The sequence below is a fragment of the Bombus huntii genome, chromosome 3 (assembly GCF_024542735.1).
Source record: "Bombus huntii isolate Logan2020A chromosome 3, iyBomHunt1.1, whole genome shotgun sequence".
Classification (NCBI taxonomy): domain Eukaryota; kingdom Metazoa; phylum Arthropoda; class Insecta; order Hymenoptera; family Apidae; genus Bombus; species Bombus huntii.
Genome location: NC_066240.1, coordinates 9,346,235 through 9,368,227, shown reverse-complemented (window position 1 = coordinate 9,368,227; position 21,993 = coordinate 9,346,235). Strand labels below are relative to the sequence as shown.

General features: G+C 41.9%; 1 protein-coding gene across 1 annotated transcript; it reads right to left on the bottom strand.

Annotated features, from left to right (window-relative positions):
* Positions 1–17: 17 nt before the first annotated feature.
* On the bottom strand, positions 18–17,423 carry LOC126863730 (LIM/homeobox protein Lhx9-like). The gene is made up of 5 exons (XM_050614187.1): positions 17,146–17,423; positions 11,652–11,825; positions 10,324–10,556; positions 3,683–3,918; positions 18–3,021 (listed from the first exon to the last, which is right to left on the bottom strand). The coding sequence occupies exons 1-5, from the start codon at positions 17,421–17,423 to the stop codon at positions 2,767–2,769; spliced, it is 1,176 nt and encodes a 391-aa protein (XP_050470144.1). The 3' UTR covers positions 18–2,766.
* Between the last annotated feature and the right edge of the window lie 4,570 nt (positions 17,424–21,993).

Here is a 21,993-nt window from a genome sequence, read left to right as displayed (position 1 = left end):
GGAAATGAGCAACAGCATTTTTAAAGTCCAGATGTACGTAACTATTTATTATACGATAATAGTCGCACTCGAATGCTGCACATTAATTTCATCTATACAGTTTTACATAATTGGTTCACCCATATGCGTATGTGTGTGTGTGTCTGTTTTATTTTTCTTGTTTCGATTTTAAGACGCTGACGTACATTAAATCATCGCTATGCTACACATGCCTAACATGCGACTGCCGCCACTTTGCCGACTATGCAGACTATTCCCGACTCGACGGGTGTTGTGTGGCAAAATGTGGAAAGATGTTAGAAAAACCGCTGTGGTCGGCGGTCCATCGCGATAATTGACGAGATGTTATCCGCGGGGCAAGGAAGGAAATTTTCATTTCGGTAAAAGGAATCACGGGATTTAGAATTCCATCAGAACGATCATTTATCATCGAAACGTCTTGTCGCTTGCAGTCGATAAATATCATTTTCTAATTACGACGTATATATATAAAAAATTATAAGTTCTCGATTGTTACAAATAAATTTCTTCTTCTCATCATAGGAATCCTCGTTTCTATCTTTTTTTTCTTTTCTGTCCTTTTTTAACGTCATGTCGAAAATGTGACGCACGCGTGTGTCACGCGATGAAAGTCCGCATCGATAATTCGTTTCTCTCTTTTTTTTCTTTTTACTCTGGTTCTCTTCTTTCTCGGTTCTCAACGTCCATCACTTTGCTACACGTTGATGATCGCACTTAGGATACTCGATAATCCCAAGCGTTTTACTATGTTGCTTACGCCTGGCTAAAGACTTTGCGATCTGTTCGCTAATTTTCATTATCTATAATATACATACCGTGTCGTCAGTGGTCGAATGAGTGTATTTCGTGTCGATCGAATCCAAAGATCGTAGATCCATTTGACTAGATGAAGAATCCCTTCGTTTCTACGATCCTTCCTTCTTTTCTTAACTTCTTCATTTTTCGCAATGATAAGCGATCAATTGTAAAATACGAAGATATCACGCTTATTCGAGATTAATTGGAAAAGAAAAATAATAATTTTATTTGAAAAATCTTGCAATTACCTTGGATTCGCTTGACACCGTACAAAAAGAACTCGTATCTTAGCTACTCGTATGTACGTACGTTTTTGGCACGAGGAGAGGAACGCCGTTTTACCACACCTGTCGTTCGCGATTCTCTAGCCTGTAAATCGCCGTTATCAAAAAGTGTCTTCGTGACACGGTTTTTGGCTAAAAAGGAGGAGTGAAGCAGCGCGCAAAGTCGGATCAGGATGCCACAGAAGAGGAACACTATCGAGATATCGATACAATTTTGAGCTATATCGATCCGTCACGATCATTTCACATTTTCAAACCATCGAGCACAAAACTAAAACGCAAGATGCTGTATGAGCAAGATTTTTTTTTCACGATTTAATTAATCAATGCATTCTGCAAAGTAATAACAAATTAAAGATAAGAAATGCCAGATATGTCGCCGTTTCTTTACACCGATATACCGCGCGGCGAAATAACAATTAAATAAAATAGAAATCGTTAGTGTGAAACCGCTCCAAGAATCAATTGCACGAAATAGCCATTTAAAGACTCAAAGCCGGACCAGTTGGAACAAATGAAATAATCCTGCGGTATAATATAATTACACGCTGGAGGAGAGCTACGCCCATTCTGTCGGAACCCTCCTTAGCCTTTCGATTCAAAGAACGCCATGGGACAGTTTTATCGCTGTGGAACAAGGCCGTTTCTTCCCCCTATTTCGACGAATCCTTCGATGGTACCTCAACCTTCAGCACCCAAATCCGATTCACGCTTTCGCTAGCGAGACAAACTATCGCCTAGTACCTTTGGTAATTCGGATGTGCATGGAACTATGATTATTATCACTGATTACTTAAACATAATCCGTTTCAGCTAAAACGCTGTTGGCGTAACTTTATCTGCCTTCTATCGCGAACCCTGACCATTTCTTGGTGAGCAGTGGTGAACCGATTGTATGTTTTTAGATAGATCCAAAAATTGTTTGATTCGATTCGTTTATGAAGCGATCTATGGGCAGTTGATGAATCGATAGATCGTTTTTAGCGCGTGGCTCGCCACGTAAATTCAGGTTGGTGATCGATGAACGACCGTTTGTTACGTGTAATTGACGTTTGCAGATTGTTCAAGTATAATCATTGAAAGGCGTTTAATAGTCGGTTTTGCTTGAACGAATGCGATAATTGCGGGGATTTGACAAGCTCGTAGGCAGAAACTGTTCGCAACTCATTAGCGATTGTAAACGTCTTCATTCACCACGTGTCGCTTATTAATTAAGAAACGTTGGCTTTCTAATAAACAAGTTTAATCGGGATCGTTAAACAGATCAGTATCTTTAGTATACAAATAAATCTAAGCCTACCAACTGGAAAACATTGGGATTTATTACTCACCAGGAAATTCGTCAAAGGTTCAGCGATAAATCTCATCGCCCAGAATTCGATTCGTCCGCTATTCAGAGGAGGAATCGCGTGAAACGCTAACAGAAATGCATCCTTCTATGCATCTTTATGGAACCAGAATGTGGTTCGTCCGTTGGTCAACGATCAACGTCGAAAATTTCGAGCAGAAATGGAGATGAAAATCGAATCGATTCCGGAGGAGCACGTTTTTCCTCTGAAATTGAACGCGGCGAAAATCGATCCCAAAAGAAAGACGCGGCGATCCTTCATCCAAGATGGCTGGAAAGGCTGCTGTAGCTGTCTTCCTCCATCTCAAGCCGTCGTCAGTAAAGATCGGAGAACGAGACCTGAGAGGAAACGCCGGAATGTAGGTGATGAAGAGCGTGGAGCTCCTCCATCGAGGTCGACGGCATGCTGTTGCTGTCCCCTAGGATGCTGGCTGCCGGTCCTACGTTCGGCGAGCCGGCCGTGTTCGACGGCACAGGCGTACCTGGACACCCCACGTTGCTCGTCGTCGTGTTGCCCTCCTGCCTCATCATGTTCCGTCGCCATTTCGCGCGGGCATTTTGGAACCAAACCTGCACGAACCGAGAATCTTACTCAGGACTCGTTATTCCTTCGCTTCGAGCACATTCTTAGACAGTTTTTCTATTGAATGTGGTATGATGAAAAAGAATGGTAACAAAAATGATAGAAGTAGCTAATGGATATTGTATGATAGTAATTTAAGTTTGGAAAATATGTGTCGATTTTTTGAAATTAGGAATGATCCTACGCGAATATAGGCGATGGGAATATATAATATCGAATAAAAATTCAATTATTGCATATATTATACAATTAAAGTTACTGTACTAATTTCTTTGTTGTGCCGTGCCGATTATCTCAAGTTTTCCTCCATGATATTGTATTTCTTTTGAATATACTTAAATATAATTAAAAATAACTGTATATGAATATACCTAACGAAGAAAATGCAATATTGAAGAAAAATTAAATTATTGCATACTCTTTTTAAATTAATTATCAAACTCATTTCTATTATACGTTACGAAAAGATGCTCAACCTGTTAACATCTTATTAAATATATAAGCGATGCTCTCTAGAATTATATGCATCTAATAAAACGAAAAAGGATATCATATCGCTAATTATTTTTCGCATAGGAGTTTCAACATGACATCGATTTAAAATTGGATTCGAGACGAAGGAAACCAAGGCTGAAATTTATTTCCTACCTGAAGCACCCTCTTCGAGAGCCCCGTCTTCTGCGCCAGTTGCTTGAGGTCCTTCGCGTCGGGGTTCTGATTTATAGCAAAATAATTCTTCATCGTCCGCAACTGATGGTGCTTGAAGCTCGTTCTCATCCGCTTCGTTCGCTGGCTCTGATGCACCGGCCCGGGAGAACCGACAGACGCTTCGTACGCCGCCAAAGATTCCATGGACGAGGACAGTTCGGTTGGGTGAAGCAGCTCTGCAACCAAATTACCTTCCTTTATTCGATATTTCAATCCCTTCCTCCGGTTTATACTGTTGGATATTTAATTGGACGGCTTGGAATTTAGGGAATATTAAATTCCTTGATATTTCTTCGAAAGCTTGATTTATTCGATTCACTGCTGCATATGAAAAAGCAGAATATAAGCAAAAGTAGAATATAAGATAAAATGAAAGTAGTACTGGCCATGATCTATTTAAGAGCTTAACAAACCAACAAAAAGTCTCACTCTCGGTTCAAATGTTTTTCTCTGTATTCGTGCGATGATTAAAATACCAATATGAAGATCTAAAGAGCATATTCGATGTGAAGATTATTTTTTATAGTATAGAAGAGATCTAACGTGGGATAAAAGACGCTTGAATTCTAACTTTTCCATCTCTTTTTATATTTATGCAATAGCTATAGAGTCAAGATAAAAGTTTATGTATCATATGTAATGCTTGGTGCATTGAAGAAATTTAATGCGAAATAAACAATGGTTGAATTTTAACTTTTTCAAGAAAATTAACGACCGATGAGTGTACTGCGCTAATAAATCATCAAACGAAACTAAATGGCCGTACACACGAGTATAGAGTTCAAGAGTGTCGAGCATCTGTTACAAAGATTTTTTAGTCCTGTCGGCTTATCGGATACGCGAAAGAAGTTCAGTCATGTTTGATGTAAAAAGATTGGACAGCAAAGCTGGAGAAAAAAGCAGACGACGATCGAACGACACAGAACGGCCGATGCTAAATGAGAAGATTCCAGTCTGATCGTTACAGAACGCTCGTGATCCATCAATCGGTACTAGGCGACTATCTGACCTATCTATCGAACGATTTGTTCTTCTGTTTGGCGACAATCGTCAAACAGCGATCTTCAAAAAAGGTCATATTTTTTTTCAGGACGATAAAAGATGGTTGATCACTATTGACGAAGAAAGTTTAGAAACAGATCAACAAATTAGATACGATTCATCTTATCTTCATCTCTTTTTGAAATTCTTGATTTTTTACAAAACGCACTTTTAACCTTCTAATTAAATCTTTATATATCAGATTGAAACGAGAAATAACGTTATATCAAGAATAATTCTTTTAAATAATATCTCTATCATTTTTCTTACGAATTACAAGGAATCCCGTTTCTTCGGCTTGTTTAAATAATTCTTTTATATTTTCCTCAAACTAAAATAATTCGTTAAAAACAGAGAAAATCTCGACTGAATTTTGCCCTACAATTAGGAAAAAAAATTACACGCTGTTAAACAGAATTATCTAAAGATGACCATCTAGTTATTTCTTTCAATCCTGATGATACAACAAGATATTTCACATGCAATTTAATGTTATTCAAAGATCGTTTATTTCGAAGTTCTCCATCTTATCGACCCTATATACGACATTTTGCCACGAAGAAAGCGAACCGGACATATCAAGAACAATCGCTCAAGACCAAATCCCAACTTTACTCGTTCCATCTATAATCCAACCCCCGCTCGTCTTATCTCAAAGCTAGCCAAAACTCTGGCCACCGATTCTTCAGCGTCAGCATGTACGCGAACCATCTAAATCTTTCCACAAGATCGACCGATCGATCTTCGTTCTCTTCTCTTCCTCCAACCCCTGTCCACGGAAAGCCGGCGGTACATCTGTGTGCACGCGAAACGAATTTCCGCGCACGTAAGCGCTGTTGCAGCTCGGGCAACAGCAGCGTCGTCGTGCCCGTGGATAAAAGCAGCGCGAGAGCATCGAAAGAGGGACGACATCGGTGTGCAACCGTTCAGTGCCGTTGCAAGTTGCAGTTGTTGCGCGCCGGCGGAGCGAAGGAACGCATCCAATAAATAAGACGACGAGGGTAACCATTGAATTCAATCGGAGAGAAAGAACGGGTTCCAGGCGACGTTCGTGGACAGGCGAGCGCGCGCAAGGGGGATGGGGCGACGGGGGGGAACACCCGACCAGAAGTAAATCCCCGAGCACGTATCCGCCATTACTGTTTATTGTCCCGAACTTCCATTCCCTACGGACGCGACGAGCTGTTCTCCGCGTTCTGGCTCGCGATCCAGAAAAGAGAAGAACCGCTCTCGCGGACGGCCACACCGCCAGTGGAATTTGTTTTGTTCGCCGGGGTGAACGACATCGATTTTTGTTTCTATATAAGTTGGCATCGTGTTTGGAAAAGTCGTGATTCGATAGGGATTGTATAATACTTTGGGGAATTTCTTGTTAGGGAGAGGTTGAGAATCCGTAACTGAGTGCCGATGGATTGATTATAAAGTTGATTTTGTTGAGGGTAGTATGCGGTATTGGTTGCTGATGAAGCAATAATTTCTTTCGTTCTTCGTATGGCATGGCTTTTTAGTGTTATTCGAGAAATAGGCTTGATTCGCTAGGAAGATATAGAGGTAGTTTACTGGAGTATTGCAAGAAACTGGAATAGGACATGCTAAGGGTTGATGTTGATGAAATACTTTCTTATTGGTGAATTTTCTATGGGTTGAACGAACATGAAGTAACGATTCTTTGTGTTTTTGATCTAGATGGGTTTATTTTTAATTGACTTGATATGTCTATGCTTGACATGATTTGCAGAGAAGAGATGGGACGATAATAACAAACATCATTTCAAAAAATGACATGACGCAACAAACTATCATTGCAATCTATGGAAGCATCGCTTATTTCTCAACAATTTCACGCTAAACTTAATGAAATATCCTACACTCTGACTCGTTACGTTGAATCACATCCAGCCCAAAAACCCCAGTTTTCCTCCAATCTTTCGTTCCATTATCCACAAAAAAGGTTAAAGAAAATTGTGGTTCTCGGTGACTCCGTTCAATTCCCAAACGGATCGCTTTCCCTAGAACCAACTCTATCAATAAACTCGAGCGAACGGCCCTGCAAAAGGAATACGCAAGTTTTTTCATCGAACTGGCCTGGTTCCCAAGCCGAGTCTCCCTGCGTGGCGGGAGGACGAGGGGTAAACGGGAGTTAGAGGTAGGGGAATAGAGGATATGGGGTGTCGAGGACGGTTTTCGTGGTTCAAGAATGAGATTACAATTTGTCAGGTCCGGGCTAGAGGCCGAAATCACGCGGATGGCACGGATGGTCGACGACGAGGGCCGTCTTCGAGTCGGCAAGAAACTCACGCAGGCGGCATTATAGTGTTCCGCCGGCCATTCTGCTGGCTGCGGCCACGTATTGGCCACGGCAGCATTCTTTTCCTGCCAGATCGGCCAATCGATGCATCTCGCCACCGATACCCATCTGTCACTGTCCGCGGAGCCTAGCCTTTTCTCCGTTCGCGCGACCGGCGTGCCTCGAGTTCGAATCCCCCGACGAACGGTGAAATCGGCCGTACCAACGCCCGTGTTAACTCTTCTTCCGGTATTTGGGGAAATTTTCAGCGACGTCTGAGAGTCCCTTTATGGTTATTTTGATGGAAAAAGGTATTATCGGAGGATGATATCCGGGAGGAATCATAACAATCGATTTGAACCGTGTTGTATCATTAGATATTGTACGTCATTTGAGATGAAAAATAAAAAATTAAATTAACAATGTTGTTAGTAAAAAAAGAGAGCCAGTTATTATTATTACACACATTTCTTTGTAAGAAACTTGGATATACCGTTTATTATCTTTTTTTATCTTCTATTACATCGTCCTATTGAAACTGTGGGTATCTCATATTTTCTCGCGTGTTATGTATATTCCGTACACTTAAATTCCCCATAAATGGGTAAACGTTCACAGTTTACGTACAACACGAACTTTACTCCTTCAACTTTCTCTAAAACGATTACTAAATCGCTTTAAATAAACCTCTTAAGGACAATCTTCCAACAAAAACGCACGGATCCTGTAGAAAATATACTTCGCGAAATGACCGCTCTGCCTGTTGGACAAACAGAAACGAAGTCTCTGAAGGGAGCTAATTTTTCAGCGCCGCAAGAACCGTAACCGCGGTGGACAAAGGTATTTTCGGTGGCGGAGAAACGACGGCCTTATCGTGGTCGCAATTCCAGCGATTCATCGAACGCGCCTGCCGACGTCCAGACGGAATAGTTCGAGGGATCCGGTGGATCGCCCGGCAAAAAGTGTCCCAATTATATATAAAGACAATAAAACGCGAACCAGTCGGTCGGTTCCCACCCCGTCCAAGGCTGCGCGTCGCTCAAACTGGACTCTTCATGGCCGATTTTATGGCTGTTGATCGTAAATTCCGACCCCGGTAGCCCGAAAGTGATTCTCTGTGATCGCGCGTCGATTATAAAATAACCGGGGACGATGGCGAGCGAGGCCTCGAAACGTCGTAAACATCGTGAAACAAACGAGACGCGGGGATATCGCGAACGAAAACGTTGTCGCACCGACAAACGAGCCTGTTCCACGAGGGCATTAAACGAATTTACCGCGGTGGTGATTTTTGGGGGATCGCGCCGTGCGATCTTGCTTCCGGGGGTAGTAAATGTCTCGGTGAATTAATCCTTGCATGGCACAATAAAGCGGAGAAGAATTCAAAATGAAAGGTTTAGAGAATAATTGTTTCTTTGTCGTCAAAATTTATTGCACTTTTAATATCAAACGCGGCGAACACGTACTCGTATTTCTTCGAACCTATTTGTTCATGGACAATAAATTTTAATTACCTTGTGTATAATAATGTTTGAAACTTGAAATTTATTTTTGAAACCAAGCGAGATTGCTGTGATATGCTTAGCTTCTTGTTATCAGAAACAGCCTGCATACGAATTTAAGGATTTATTACGTTACTCGTAATAAATGTCAGAATGACATAAAATGAGAACAGCCGTTTAACATCCACAAATCTTCACAAACGGTCTACTTCTTCACCTTTTTTTCGATTCTTCGTTTCTTCGTTCTCATCGGTAAAGGGGCCAGCGAAACGTTTTCCGGCGTATCGAGCAGGCCAATTTAAGCATCGAGTCCAATTGGAAGCAGCCGCGACGACCAAATGCGTGGACACATTGGCGAACGAGTGGCTGGCCGTTTGTTCGATTGGTTCTCGAAAAGGAAAACCGTTCGACCGGCTGGCACATGTCCGACACGCGAAACAAAGAGTGCGCTTCGGCCGTGTCGTGTCTCGTGCACTCGCACACTTGGATCATGGATCAATTAGACAGCCGGTGGAAATTCCGTCGAAGAATTCCGCTTGTATGTCGATGAGAGAACGCCTAACGAGGCGAGCGAGAACAATCTCCGGCCGATTCGCGGTCCGCGATCCTCGAAAGCTCGGGCAAATGTTTGCACACCGAAGGAACCAGCCATTATACTCATTGCTCGGCAAATAATGCAACTCCCCCGACTCACTTGCTCGATTCGAGGGATGGAGAGCAGAGAAACAGAAAGCTGGTACTACTAGGTGGTTTCGAAAGAGAGAAAGAGGAAAAGAGTTTCGCGCGTACACATATTGAACGGAGAGAAAAAGAGAGATGAAAGAAAACGAGATCACGAACGAGAGTACCACGTGTTCCCATGGTTTTAAGACCTACGTTTGAAAGCACACCCCCGTTTACCATCCGGCCCAATTATCCCTCTGGCAACCCCTTCCATCCCTCTTTTACGTTCTCGCGTTGTTTCACCACTGCCAATTACACGTATTTGCGTCCTCAGGCCGCCAGCCCAGCCGAGACTGGATTCTTGTGAATTCTTTATTGTTTCGACTATACGACGGGAGGAACAAAGGGCCCCGGGGCCGACGTTTTTCTTCGTCCCTTGCCTATTTCTCTTTGCCCTCTGTCGCCCGCGCGATTAATCGATCCGCGGTACGATGGCGCAGACGTCGCGTCCTTCCGATCGAGCCCAGGGATCGATATTTCTCAGGAATTTCCCATTGCTTTCTCAACGATGAAACTGTATGTTTTTTGCAACTCGTTCTCCAGATCAAGTAATATTCCTCTGCCATTCTTACGTTTAATTAAATCATTTTTATCTAAGGAGAAAATGTTACTGTCGTTAAATAAATTCATATATTGAATAAATGTTCAGCTGATGCGGTGCAGTGATAAATAAACAACAAATACACTGCGAATATTTATGAATTTATAGGGAATCTTAATGTGTGATAATATACAGGCTGCATGTAACATGCGAAAATATAAGCACAGAACACAGGAACAAAACAAGTCTGTATTTAAATTCTCCGTATTTCTTTAATTATAATCGCAAGAATACTTTGCATTAAAAATCTCGCCTAACGCCTGGTCTTACATTGTAAAAATATTCTTATCGTCGATTTGGTCCACACAACGTCAATTGAGAGTCAGTTAAACAATCTTCAAAAATTCGACGAAAGGAAAATATATAACAGAAAAACAATAATCGGAAAATGATAAAAAATTGAAAAGAAAAGTAAAATGTGACTCACCAAGGGCTCCAGCGGCCAGCCTCATCGTGACAGGTAACTCGGATCCGGTGACTTCCGACAACTTCCTCTTTCTGGGGCGACCTTTCTGCACGGTACCGGATGAGGTGATCGGGCTCTGCTCCGCGGCGCTGTAATAAGCCGGAAGCGGCGACACTCCCGGCGAGCCGATGTCCTCGATATTGCTGGCTGCGCTCCCGTAATCCCCCGCGCAGCACAGCAACTCGTAGTGAGGTCTTGGGACCGACCAGCTCGTCATTCGTGAACCTTGCTGTCGAGTATTTCAGTGGCGACCCTGCGTTATCCTCCGAGTTCGATGAACGCGCGAACGCGATCACGCTCGCGAGAGGAGATAGACGAACGGCAAGACCGCTTCCCGCCCACAATCGAATCGATGGATCGGCGAATCCAGCGTTTTATCATAGATCCTTTTGCAACCCTCCATTCCGTTAATTCTTAATTTTGTTTAAATAGATCGCGCGATTTTCAAACTTACGCCTTTTTTTTTGTTTTTTCGACGAGGAACTTTCGTTTCGAAATTTTTCAAACTTCGTACCAGAGGAAATCATCTACTTCTATAGTTTTTAACCGCTCTTTCATTCCTACCCTTCGCACGAGAAATATGTAAATACATCCCCATTTAGCGCTTTCTACAGACATAAAGTAAAACAACTTTCAGGTAAATAAAATGTACATGCTATTGACTCTCGCGTCAAAATCTTTTTTGTATGGAACTTTAAGCTTCTTAACAACAAAGCTCGTTTCTAAATTTCCCAATTCCTCTTCCAGCCTCACTGTTTGCGCGTTGCGCGTTACATCTACTCGATATCTCTTTCCTTAGACATAAACAGTCTTAGACATAAACATAAGCATCTTGAGAGATCACTCTGTCAATCAGAGGCCCTGTAATAAACTTCTCCTACTGACTTCCAGCTTCCTATTGACGATTATTCGCGTGAAATCCTTGCCGATGGATCCTGAACGCGGATCGATACGCAATACGCACGAGCAGCGTTGATAAGCCGGCGAGAGTGGCGGTCGAATCGATCTCGCGGAGCGGCAAGCGGCACCGCGACGTCTTTCTCTTTACGAGAGCGCGCGTCGAGCTCGACTCTCTGTCTCTCTCCGTTTATTTCTCTCTTTCGATCCTGTTTCTGAGAATAGAAAAAACCGGATTCACCCGCGCCGGAGGGCTGTCATTAGGCGAGCAGCGAACGATAATAAGTGTCCTACGTCGACGCGCCTCGTGTTTCTGTCACTCTCGTCATCAAACTCGTTGATAACAAAGAGACGGCCTTTGGAGGATGGTAATTCGGGCTCGTATTTCTCACCTACAGTAGACCAGGCCATCCCTCTGCCCGAAATGATCGCCCTTGTTCAGCGGGGTGCCGCACGAGGCGCATGTAAAACAGGCCACGTGGTAGACCAAGTCCCTCGCGCGCATCACCAGCTCCGTCGCGAAGATGCCCGCCCGACATCGCGAACATCTCGAAACGGCGAACAACCTACGGATTAAAATTACAAATCTTTTCGATTGACGTATTCTTTTATAGATAATTATTATTATAACGATCAGACGTTTATGAATTTGTATACAACCTAACCCTTCGCGCTCGGCATATTTTTTTGGTAGCATTATTAATTTGACAATAGTCGAAGCAATAAATATTTGCCACCGCCATGGCGGTGCCACCTGACTTCGAAGACAATTTTTTTTGGAAGGAGCAGAAGGATACAGGATACGTGTAAGATATGAATATATGTAAAATATTCAAAGTGAAGTATGGTAAATAGTGGTGATATAAAAATACTGTTGAATTAATTCTACCTATGTTACGCTTCTTTAGTTGAGTTTATAAAAATATGCGATTCGACCAACATCCACTTTCTAATAATGGGTATCATCCTCGTTTTATACTGCTTCATAGAGAAAGTAATGAGAAAACGGAGTACAACGTGATTGCCGTTAACTACTACAGTGGCTGCAAGAAGTTTCCGACCAAAGTTTAATTTTGTTATTTTGTTGGGATAAAGTGTTTTTGAAAATAAAAGATCTACCATCCAAGTATAACATGTACTGTGTCTTACTGTATCTGGCTTCGATGTTGCTATCGATATCGCGTCATTTTCGTAGGCAACGAATGTAATCCACTGTAAATATACAAACAAATAAATCAGGCCATTGAGCACGCCGCGCTGACTACAAATTTTTATAATTGAACGAGTTCCAGTACAATAACGTATAGTTAATGCAATTTACGATTGCAACATTTTCCGTTTTGTTCGATCGGAGAAATTCTAACGTGGATTACATTTTCATCCGCATCGAAGTAGAGTAATGCCCGTGCCTGGTCAGCCGCTAGTCGATATTATCTCAAGAATGTCTGCTCGTGAATATTGTTGCGATAAGTTTAAGCGTTACATGTGCCACGTCAATACTATTAATTGTTGTGCAATAATACACAAATAATTCATCATTATTTTTAAATTTCAATCACAGTGTCACTGAAAATATCCGTATACTTACCATAGAAATTGTTTACGATTATATGTCTGTATTATGTACGTTATACGAAACTTTCTGGAAGTTTATAACACTGCAACGATACGATTATCATTACTGACAGAAGATTTGTACAAGCCAAATATTTTTGTAAGCAAATTTTGTATACATTAAATTTTCCAAAGTTGCGTTTCATCTGAAAACTCAACTAATTCCTGCGTGCAAGAGTGTACAAGCTACGTAGGCTATTTATCCATTGGATATTAACTAAACTCTACATTTATTCGAAAAAACTTCTATTTCATTTTTAATAAATCCACAAAAACGCTGTCATACAGACACGAGTAGAAGCTACAAGAATATTTCTCTGCGATGAAAATCCTGCAAGATCCCCTTACCTATCCCATATCCAGCCATGAATACAATGACTCAACTATATCCTATCGGTATCTGTCTACCAATCAACCCTCTTAATACAACGGAACCGTTTCGATTCACCGGTAGCAACCGGCTTTCTAAGAGCGTCGTTCCGGGTTCCTTCGAACAGCCTCGAGCTCTCGATCACGCGTTCTTCGTAGAATCCCCTAATTACAAAATCAACGATCCCGATCGTCGCTCGAATTCATCGATCCTTGCCAATGTTCCCCGTTCGCGCGCGCACGTGACCTCCCGTTGTTCGTGACTATCGGCTCGAACCAAAATCGGAGAACAATGCAGTTCCCCCTCTGGTTACGTTTTTCTTCCACTAATACACCATAACGTCCGCGAAGGGAGGCGGCCAGAGGGGAGTTAGAGAGGGTGGAGTGAAGACAGAGTAGGGAGGTGGGGGTTTCCTCGCCAAGGCTCTCATATCGGTTGTCGACGATCGAGGCGAAGTTACAGTTTTCGAAGCGCGAAAACCAAATAGAGACAAAGGGGTTGGCCTGGATATGGATCGTTGCATATTGCATGGGAGCCGGCTGTATTCTTCTCTAACGAACCGGCAGCATGGAGTTCCAGCCTGCAGGAACACCGGCCTACGGCGTGTTCCACCCTCGTCTGGAATCTCTGAAACTCGAGGATCGCTGTGATGGCAAGGATAAAGGATGTGGCTTATGGGTGTGAGCAGGTTATACGAGGAATTGCGTTTTAACAGTTCGCTTGAGTATTTTTCTTCCAACGTGTGATATTTTGAGACATTGCTGATTAGATGTATGATTATAAATCAGGTTGTATTCCTTTGAATAAAATATGTCTAGCATGTAATGGTTATCGGTTATAATCGATTGTAATTATTTTAAATTGCAATAGTTTTGAGCTAACACTGCTTTTTAAATTTAGCTAAGAATTTCTCGTTATTGAGAATTAAATATTAATATTTATCTAATGACATTATTCTCATGCTAATATTACAAATATGAAACGCGAGATATTTCGTCATCCATTCATAATACGTTAAATAACTTCATATCTTTTTTATAGTATACATCATGACTGATTTGCCAATACTCTAATATCTAGAGAGGTTCTTTAAAAATACGATTCTCATCTCCGAAAGAGGATGGATTCTTTGACGAGTCGTTTTGCTTGCGGAATATCATATTTCACTGGAAAAAGCCTCGTAAAGAGAAGCTTACGGCCAAAGCCGCAGCGAAATGTTGCATTCGTTATTCCGACTGTCTTTAGCTCGGCAAAGAAACGTTTCAGTTTTCTGGCTGTAACAACGTGTTCGTTGAAAAATCTTCCTCGTCAAACCTGAACTCGTTTTGTTCCCTTTAATTATTCCGTTTCACCGGGGCTCGTGCGGCCTACGTATCACTGATTAGACAATGATTACAGGACCGAAATGGGGAAGCTTGTAACATAATCACCCTTTCCTCTCATTACAAAAATAACAAGGAAACGATGCTTGAAGATAATAATATAGAAAATATCATTGAATCTTATGATTCTTATGTTTCGTTTTTTTCACAATATTTCCCCCTCCATTTTCCTTAATATCAATTAATAGAAATAAATATTTTATTTTTCTAACCTCCAACTTGTAGCTTTGTTCATTAATTTATTCATACATAAGACAGTATAGAAAAGAACATTGGATTCTGTGATTCTCCACAGAATTTTTTTTTCGTTCACTCAACGATACTTCTCACTCGCCTCTAAGATCGCTGAAAAAAAGATACATATTGGGAAATCATGTAAATTCTTTATTCTTTTCTAAGAGCAATCTTTAGCTTTGTTAATTAATTCATGCATAGAACGAAGTATTGGAGAAGTTCCACTGATATTATTCGTTGGTCAAGAATACTTTAGCAGTGAATAATTCATAGGGGATTGAATATTTAACGCTGGTTTCTCGTCGAAGCTCTCGTCAATTTAACAGTTTCAATCCGCTTAACGCCAAAAGGAAAGAACGAACAGTGGATGAGGAAGGGGAAAACCCCGAAACGAAAAAGAGAAGAAACGATTCTCACGCTTTCCAGAACTACAGGAATTATGCAACGCGTGCTTCTCCGTCGCCGTCTGTTAACTGCACTCGGAAATTCAACGAGAACACCCGTTTTCATAGGCAAAAACACAATAACAGATTCCCAACATCTAATTACCATCTTCACAATAACCACGTTTAATGTAATTAATTTCATTCATCGAGACTTTGCATTTTAATATCTTAATCTGCACCGCCCTGACGAGCTTCTGCGTTCAAACGCGTGCTTACAGAACAATGGAACATGCTATTGAAATTTTTATATTATTAATCGGAGCGCAAGGTAATGCGCATTTAAGTTTAGAATAAAATATTACATCATATATATAAATATAATAAATATAAATAATATACCTAATAAAATAAATATATATATCTGCTTAACGAGCTACTAAAAATTACCAAATATAGGATTTACTAATCGTCTTTATTTATATGAAGAATTACTTCAAATTCATTTTCTTACAATTACTAAAGACACGTAGATAATTTTCGCAAAATTGACCTCGACTTTTATTAAGATTGAGAAACAAGCTTTTATCCATATATTTTACAAAAAATTATTCGAATCCCCCAAAATACTCTATTAAATTTATGAGAAACGTTACGGTTTCCATAGAGGAGCTTTCTATAAAATTAATAAAATTTCTATGAAAATTAAAAGATAAAATCAACAAATTTATAAATTTCTGAATTCTTGTGCCAGAATTTAGAAAGTAGAAAACGAAGGGATGTGTATGTGTGTGCGGTACTCGTTCAAAAGACCAAAACCAATAATTCAGCATGCGTTTGATCGATCGAAACTGCACAGTGGCGTACCCACGCGAAGAAAAACGAAGTGTCATTCGATGGCGGAAAGAGGTTGTTCGCTGGAAATCGTGACTGCGTGTTTTTATCACGGTGAACGTATCACAACAACGGAATTTCAGGACCAGGTTAGGCCTACCTAGGACAAGCACGGTTTAGAGCTGGCCATTAGTAGACATTTTGTGTGGTCCTGGCGAAGTTTTGAGCGGGGTGGACGCTCCTATGCAAATTCGCGAATACCCCAATAAATACTGAAACGGGAAGCCGGCCCCGGGCAACCGACGCTCGGGGATCTTGCATTAATTTCGCGCGTCATCCCGGTAATTCGACGTAAAATACCACGATGAATGGTTGGATCCGCTTTGTGTCGTAAAACGTATGGTGAAATATCGAAAAAGGAGAGAATCGAACACGAAGAACATTTTCAATTATTATTTCGATTTAACGAAAGAATACAACAAACTAATTTCCATTCATTTTTGAAGAAATAATTCTACAAATAATAAGAGATTAATAAATTTTAAAGGCAAAAGCAATTCCACATGATACAAAATCGGTGGAAATAGAAGGTAGGTAATTCAAGCTAATCTTGTAGATAGTTGAATCGTATCTAATAATCAAAAAATTGAAGAACTTGCAATAATAAGGGATTGTTTATCGAGAGATTATCCTTTTATCGAGATTGAAATATGATAATCTTTACTGTTATCGTACCATACTTATTTAAATACAAGTATGATATTCAAATATCTACACATTAAAGGATGTCTATCATAGTGTCCAATATTTCCAATATCTTACAAAATTAGAATATTTCAAACTCAATGCACTCGATACAAATACAAGCCACTTTGTCCACTAAACTAATGAAAACGCCAGTCATAAAAGAACCAGCTTGGACAATGCTTGAAACAACTGAGTGGTATAATCCACAAATAAAATTCCCTAGGATGGGGGTAGCTTCGCGCAGTTTCGCGGACCGGATCACGTTCTAAGATTCCCTTCAGCGTCGCCCGACCCTAATCCTCTTACAACTACTTCTACCAACCTATAATAATCCTCTTTGCAGTAGATGTTGCCGTCCCTGGCGAAGCACGTCAACTCGGCGGCGAGAGGCACACGGCAATGGCAGCAACGAAGGCAGCCGCAATGCCACGCGCGATCCGCAGCCTTTAGGTACCATCGTTCGGCTATCTCCCTGCCGCAACCCCCGCAACCGAGGCCACCATCGGTGTTGTTGTTCTCACCGGTACCGATCTGCCGATTGCTGATGGCACCATCCCCTGGCGGGGGTGTGCTGCTCCCACAGCCCACTTCCTTCAGCATCTCGAGGAGAATCGCCGCGACCACCGGCGCATTCTGGGACAAGTGTAGTTGTTTCTTCAGTTCGGAGCATGGAATTATTGCAATTTCAGGTATATCGATAAGTAAAATTCTTGATCTTTGTTCTTAAGGTTGATCTTAAGTAGACTGAATCTATTTATATAATTTTCTTACTTTTATGATACTTGATATAATACTTTAAATAATATTTTTATATTATATGTAATGCTTATACATAATACTTATACATAATAATACTTGTGTGTGTGTGTGTGTGTGTGTGTGTGTATGCATCGAAAAGTTTCTTGAGATGAATGATTCATCAGTTTGTACTAATGCTTTACTACTATTGTCGAATAATGTTATGCTATTATTTTTTATACTGTCGATACCTGACCTAATTATCACGATCATTTAACAGTTTAATAACAAAATTCTTCTTTGATTTCATTACTCCTCATATAAATTACGCGTTATCTAAGGAGCTCTCCAGGTAACACTTTCGATATCATAACAATGTACATACATATTCTCTACTGTTGGTTAATATTATTAAATTGCTTAGAAAATTCACATTTGAGGATATCATATACTCGTATGAAATTACCACTAGTTACAGATTCTATTTTCAACCCTCGTTTCCCCACCATCCATAAAACAACCTTCAAAACGATTTCCAATTTTCACGCAATCTCCACATACAATTTTCAGCCGTCATAAAATGAACAGCGGTACAATGGAACATCGATAAATAAAAACGTTTACACTTTAATCGCGTACCGGCCACTGGCCCATGAATTTTCCTCTGGTAGCTTCTGCCGCCGCAATTGTATTTGGCGGGCTGACACTCGAGGCTGGTCGAGCCACTCGTCCTCGATTTCACGCGGGTGAAAATTCACAGGCGACACGAACCGGAACTTTTTTCCACGTCGTCATCACGATGACGAGAAAGAGCACCGTGGCCGAAGGACTCGGAGCCTCCTCCTCCTCCTCTTGGAGGCGGCGGTGGAGGAGGAGGAGGAGGCAGGCGGAGGAGGAAGATGGAGAGGCGGCCCCGCATTCATTCAGGACACTTCTCGGCGGCGGCGCACGCAAGAACCGATGAATGAAAACAATTCGTGACTGCTGTCCCGTTAATGAATGACTCCCGGGGCAGTGGCTCTCTCGGTTTCGAATCGGCCGCGAGCTAATTAGTAGAAGCTTGCGGATCGCCACAATAACTCAACGTCCTTTACGAGCGCGGGCCGCACGTGATTTCCGTAAGTTAAATGGAAGGTGACGTCGCCTGGAATCACCGTACACCTCGTTCCTACACAAGGTGACGCCGTTTTGCTGCCGCTTGTCACCGACGTATTAGACCGAACGTGTGCTCCTTGATTTACAACTGTTCTACTCGCGCTCCTCTTGTTCTTTTGTTCTTTCCTTTAACTGTGTTTCTGCTTCTTTGATTTTCATATTCCGATTCGGATTTTGCTTTATTATTTGTCGTGGAGTTCGGGTGTTTCATTTGATTGCAGGATGATCGTACATGTATATTATGGGTGTTGAGGAAGTAGGTTGGGTAATTTTGGTTGATGATAAGGTAGAATGAAGTACACTTTCTAGATATATTCTTAGAAAAATTCTCGTTTGATGATGCATATACGCAAGGTTATGCTTTAATAAGTTACTAATCAGCGCTGAACGGCATTGGAATTTATTTTCCATTAAAGTAGTTCCAATTTCAATACATTATATCTTCGTTATAAAGAGGAATATGTTTCACTAAAGAAAATATGCTTCTAGTATTAATAATTGATGAAAGAAAAATCTTTTCCTGTAGCAAAAAAAAAGATCTATATTAAAAAGGGTTAAAAAGCTTTAATACGAATGAAAAGTACTTAACAACAATATTCTTATATTAAAGACATAATCTCATCTGTTTTGTTCAATCATTGTACATCTACACAGTAACACTAATTTAACACACAGTGAAACCAATTATCTAAATATGATCCCTATATTACCGTCAAGTAGATGCAAAGGTCTTAAATTGCAATAAAGATCATCTCAATTATCCTGCCAATCTCAGTCATTAAATCAACACCAGCCTTCGTTCTAACCTCGCTTGAAATTCTGTTTCTATGCTCCAATTCATCTTGAATCCATACTTACATGATTGTTAGTTTAACCAGCTGTAAACACGACGGTGAATTTCACCGACGCTACCGACGTCTTTGACGCTTCCTCTGTCTGCTCGTTGTCTGCCGTCGCTTCCTGTCCCAACGTTCCCACAACGCTGAATTTATTCCACGAACCTGGCTATTTCCATCTGAATGGCAGCGTCGACCTTGAATCACGAGTAGGAAGGTTTTTCAGGTTCAGTGTCGATGATCGAGAGTCGAATGTCGACGTTTTCGAGGTCCGTCGGAAGCGGTCGCGGCAGTCGTGAGGTGAGAAAGTCGAGGCAGAGCGTTGGACGATTGAAAATGCTGCGTTGGAAAGTCGAATAGCGTGAAATAGGTGTCATGCAATTCTTTCGAATCGACTAATTACTTATTATTTAATTTTCCTGCTTCAAAAATGGCAATCGCATCGGAATTCATAGAAATGGAATTGGAAATGGAAAATCAAATTAGAATCTATCGAACAATTCCCTAGGTTCTAGCGATAGAACTAAACTAAATTGTTATGTCAGTAAAGGACGCTAAAAGCCCAGCTTGTTACGTTAGTACCAAAGCATTTAAAAATTTACCAAAATCATTTATCAAACATGATACGTTTAAACTTCGCACATCATCCAAGACATCACTCACGTCGTGATGTCACTACCTATACCCAACGCGTCCACGAAACCATCCTAACATCCACACGATTCCACGAACAAATCCACGAACAACTTCACAAGGACCACTATAATTCCATGCAACATCCAATATTTCTGATCTTGCTTCAATCGTCCAATTTCCCCGGTGCTCAACCACCATCAACCACCTCAACCCTTGAATTCCTCTACCTGCTTCCCCGTATTCAGTCTCGTTCCTCTCGTCGATCCTCTCCTCTCGCACTCGAGAACTTGCTCTATCACCTTTGCCCGCAGATCATCACCAGGGGTCGGGACTCGTGTCGCAGCCACGTTCTCGCGTGTCTCGCCGTTTCGTTTCGGCGACGGAACCGAGCCGGAAAACGCCACTTTCCCGTCCGACCGAGAGACGCCGCTCCTCTTTTTGCCCGGCGAGGGAAAATCGTGCGCGTCGCGGATAAGGTCGGCAGTCGAGTTGGCCGCGAGGGAAGCTGTTCCCCGTCGGCGTAATAGTACGATCCTGGGGCTGGCCAGCCAGGGCCAGGGGCGGACGTCGGCATGGCAGAATAGAGGGGCTGGCCCCCGCGTGCACCGATGTCGCAGCCACGGGGTGGGGTTTTCGGTGGCTACCCCGACGGGGTAGAGGCGTCGGGACGCCTGGCGTTTGCGCGTTCCCGCGATCTCCCTCTGTCTTCGTTTACGTTACATCCGACCGTGTATGGCGTCCTCGTCTACGACGCGTCGACGTAGCCGGCATCTAGTCGACCTCCGTGCCGGATGACAAGAATCACTTCGAACAACTCGCTTCGCGGGCGTCAATTATGTCATCGGGTTTGTGGGATGTCGAAGGTTCTTGGGTGCTTTGCTTTGGGTGGCTGAGAAGGATGGATGCATTGGGTTTTGGAGCGGTAGGTTCGGAAGAGTTTCACTGTGCACATCCCAGTGCGGAAAAAGAATGGAGGATGGTATTGCAGTTTCTGTATCGGATAGGTGTAATACGTGAGCTTCTGAGTCAAAAGTAATCGAACTGAGTTTTTGTAGACTTTGGAGAATCAAAGTGACTTTCAAGGAATTTAGTCTCCTTGATCCAATTCTGGAAACGATATTGGAAATCTTTAAAACCATCTTTTGCCTTTCGAATGTCTTTAATTCTACGTGAAATGTATTCTCAGCCTTTCAAATATATTTACGTGTATGTGAAAAGAACCTTCAAATCCCAGAATTTTAATAAATAGTACATTCCATCTTCTTCCCTCTGAAAGTATTTTGATCCGCCAAATAAAGAAGAATCCCATTTAATTCCGTAAATACGATATCGATATTCCATTTCCTACAGATAAATGAAAAACGAAGTTCAAGTTTAAAATACGGATGAGAAAACAAATAGTCGGTGACGAGAAGAACATCGAACGACGAGAGGCGGCGGAGTACTCGAGCGAGCGAGCGAGCGAGCGACCGGCAGGCACACGAGACCGGCGCGCGTACGTTCCAGAGTATCTCGTCGCAGGCCGCGTGACAAACGGTCAGCGATATTAAAATCGTCGCGGGAACACGTTTTTCGTCCGGCCGCGGCGAACTGGAACATTGCTGCTGGCCCGTTCGGAGCATACGCAATTTGTAGCTGTATGCGTGAGTGACGCGTGACTAACCATTCGCGTGTCATGTCATTTCTCTTTGATAGTAGTGGAACCACGCTCTTCCCATTCAATGCGGTCCCACCTCCTCCTGCACCCTCTGCTCCTCCTAACCTCTCGCCCCCACCTGGCACGATTACAAATTAATTGAGAGTGA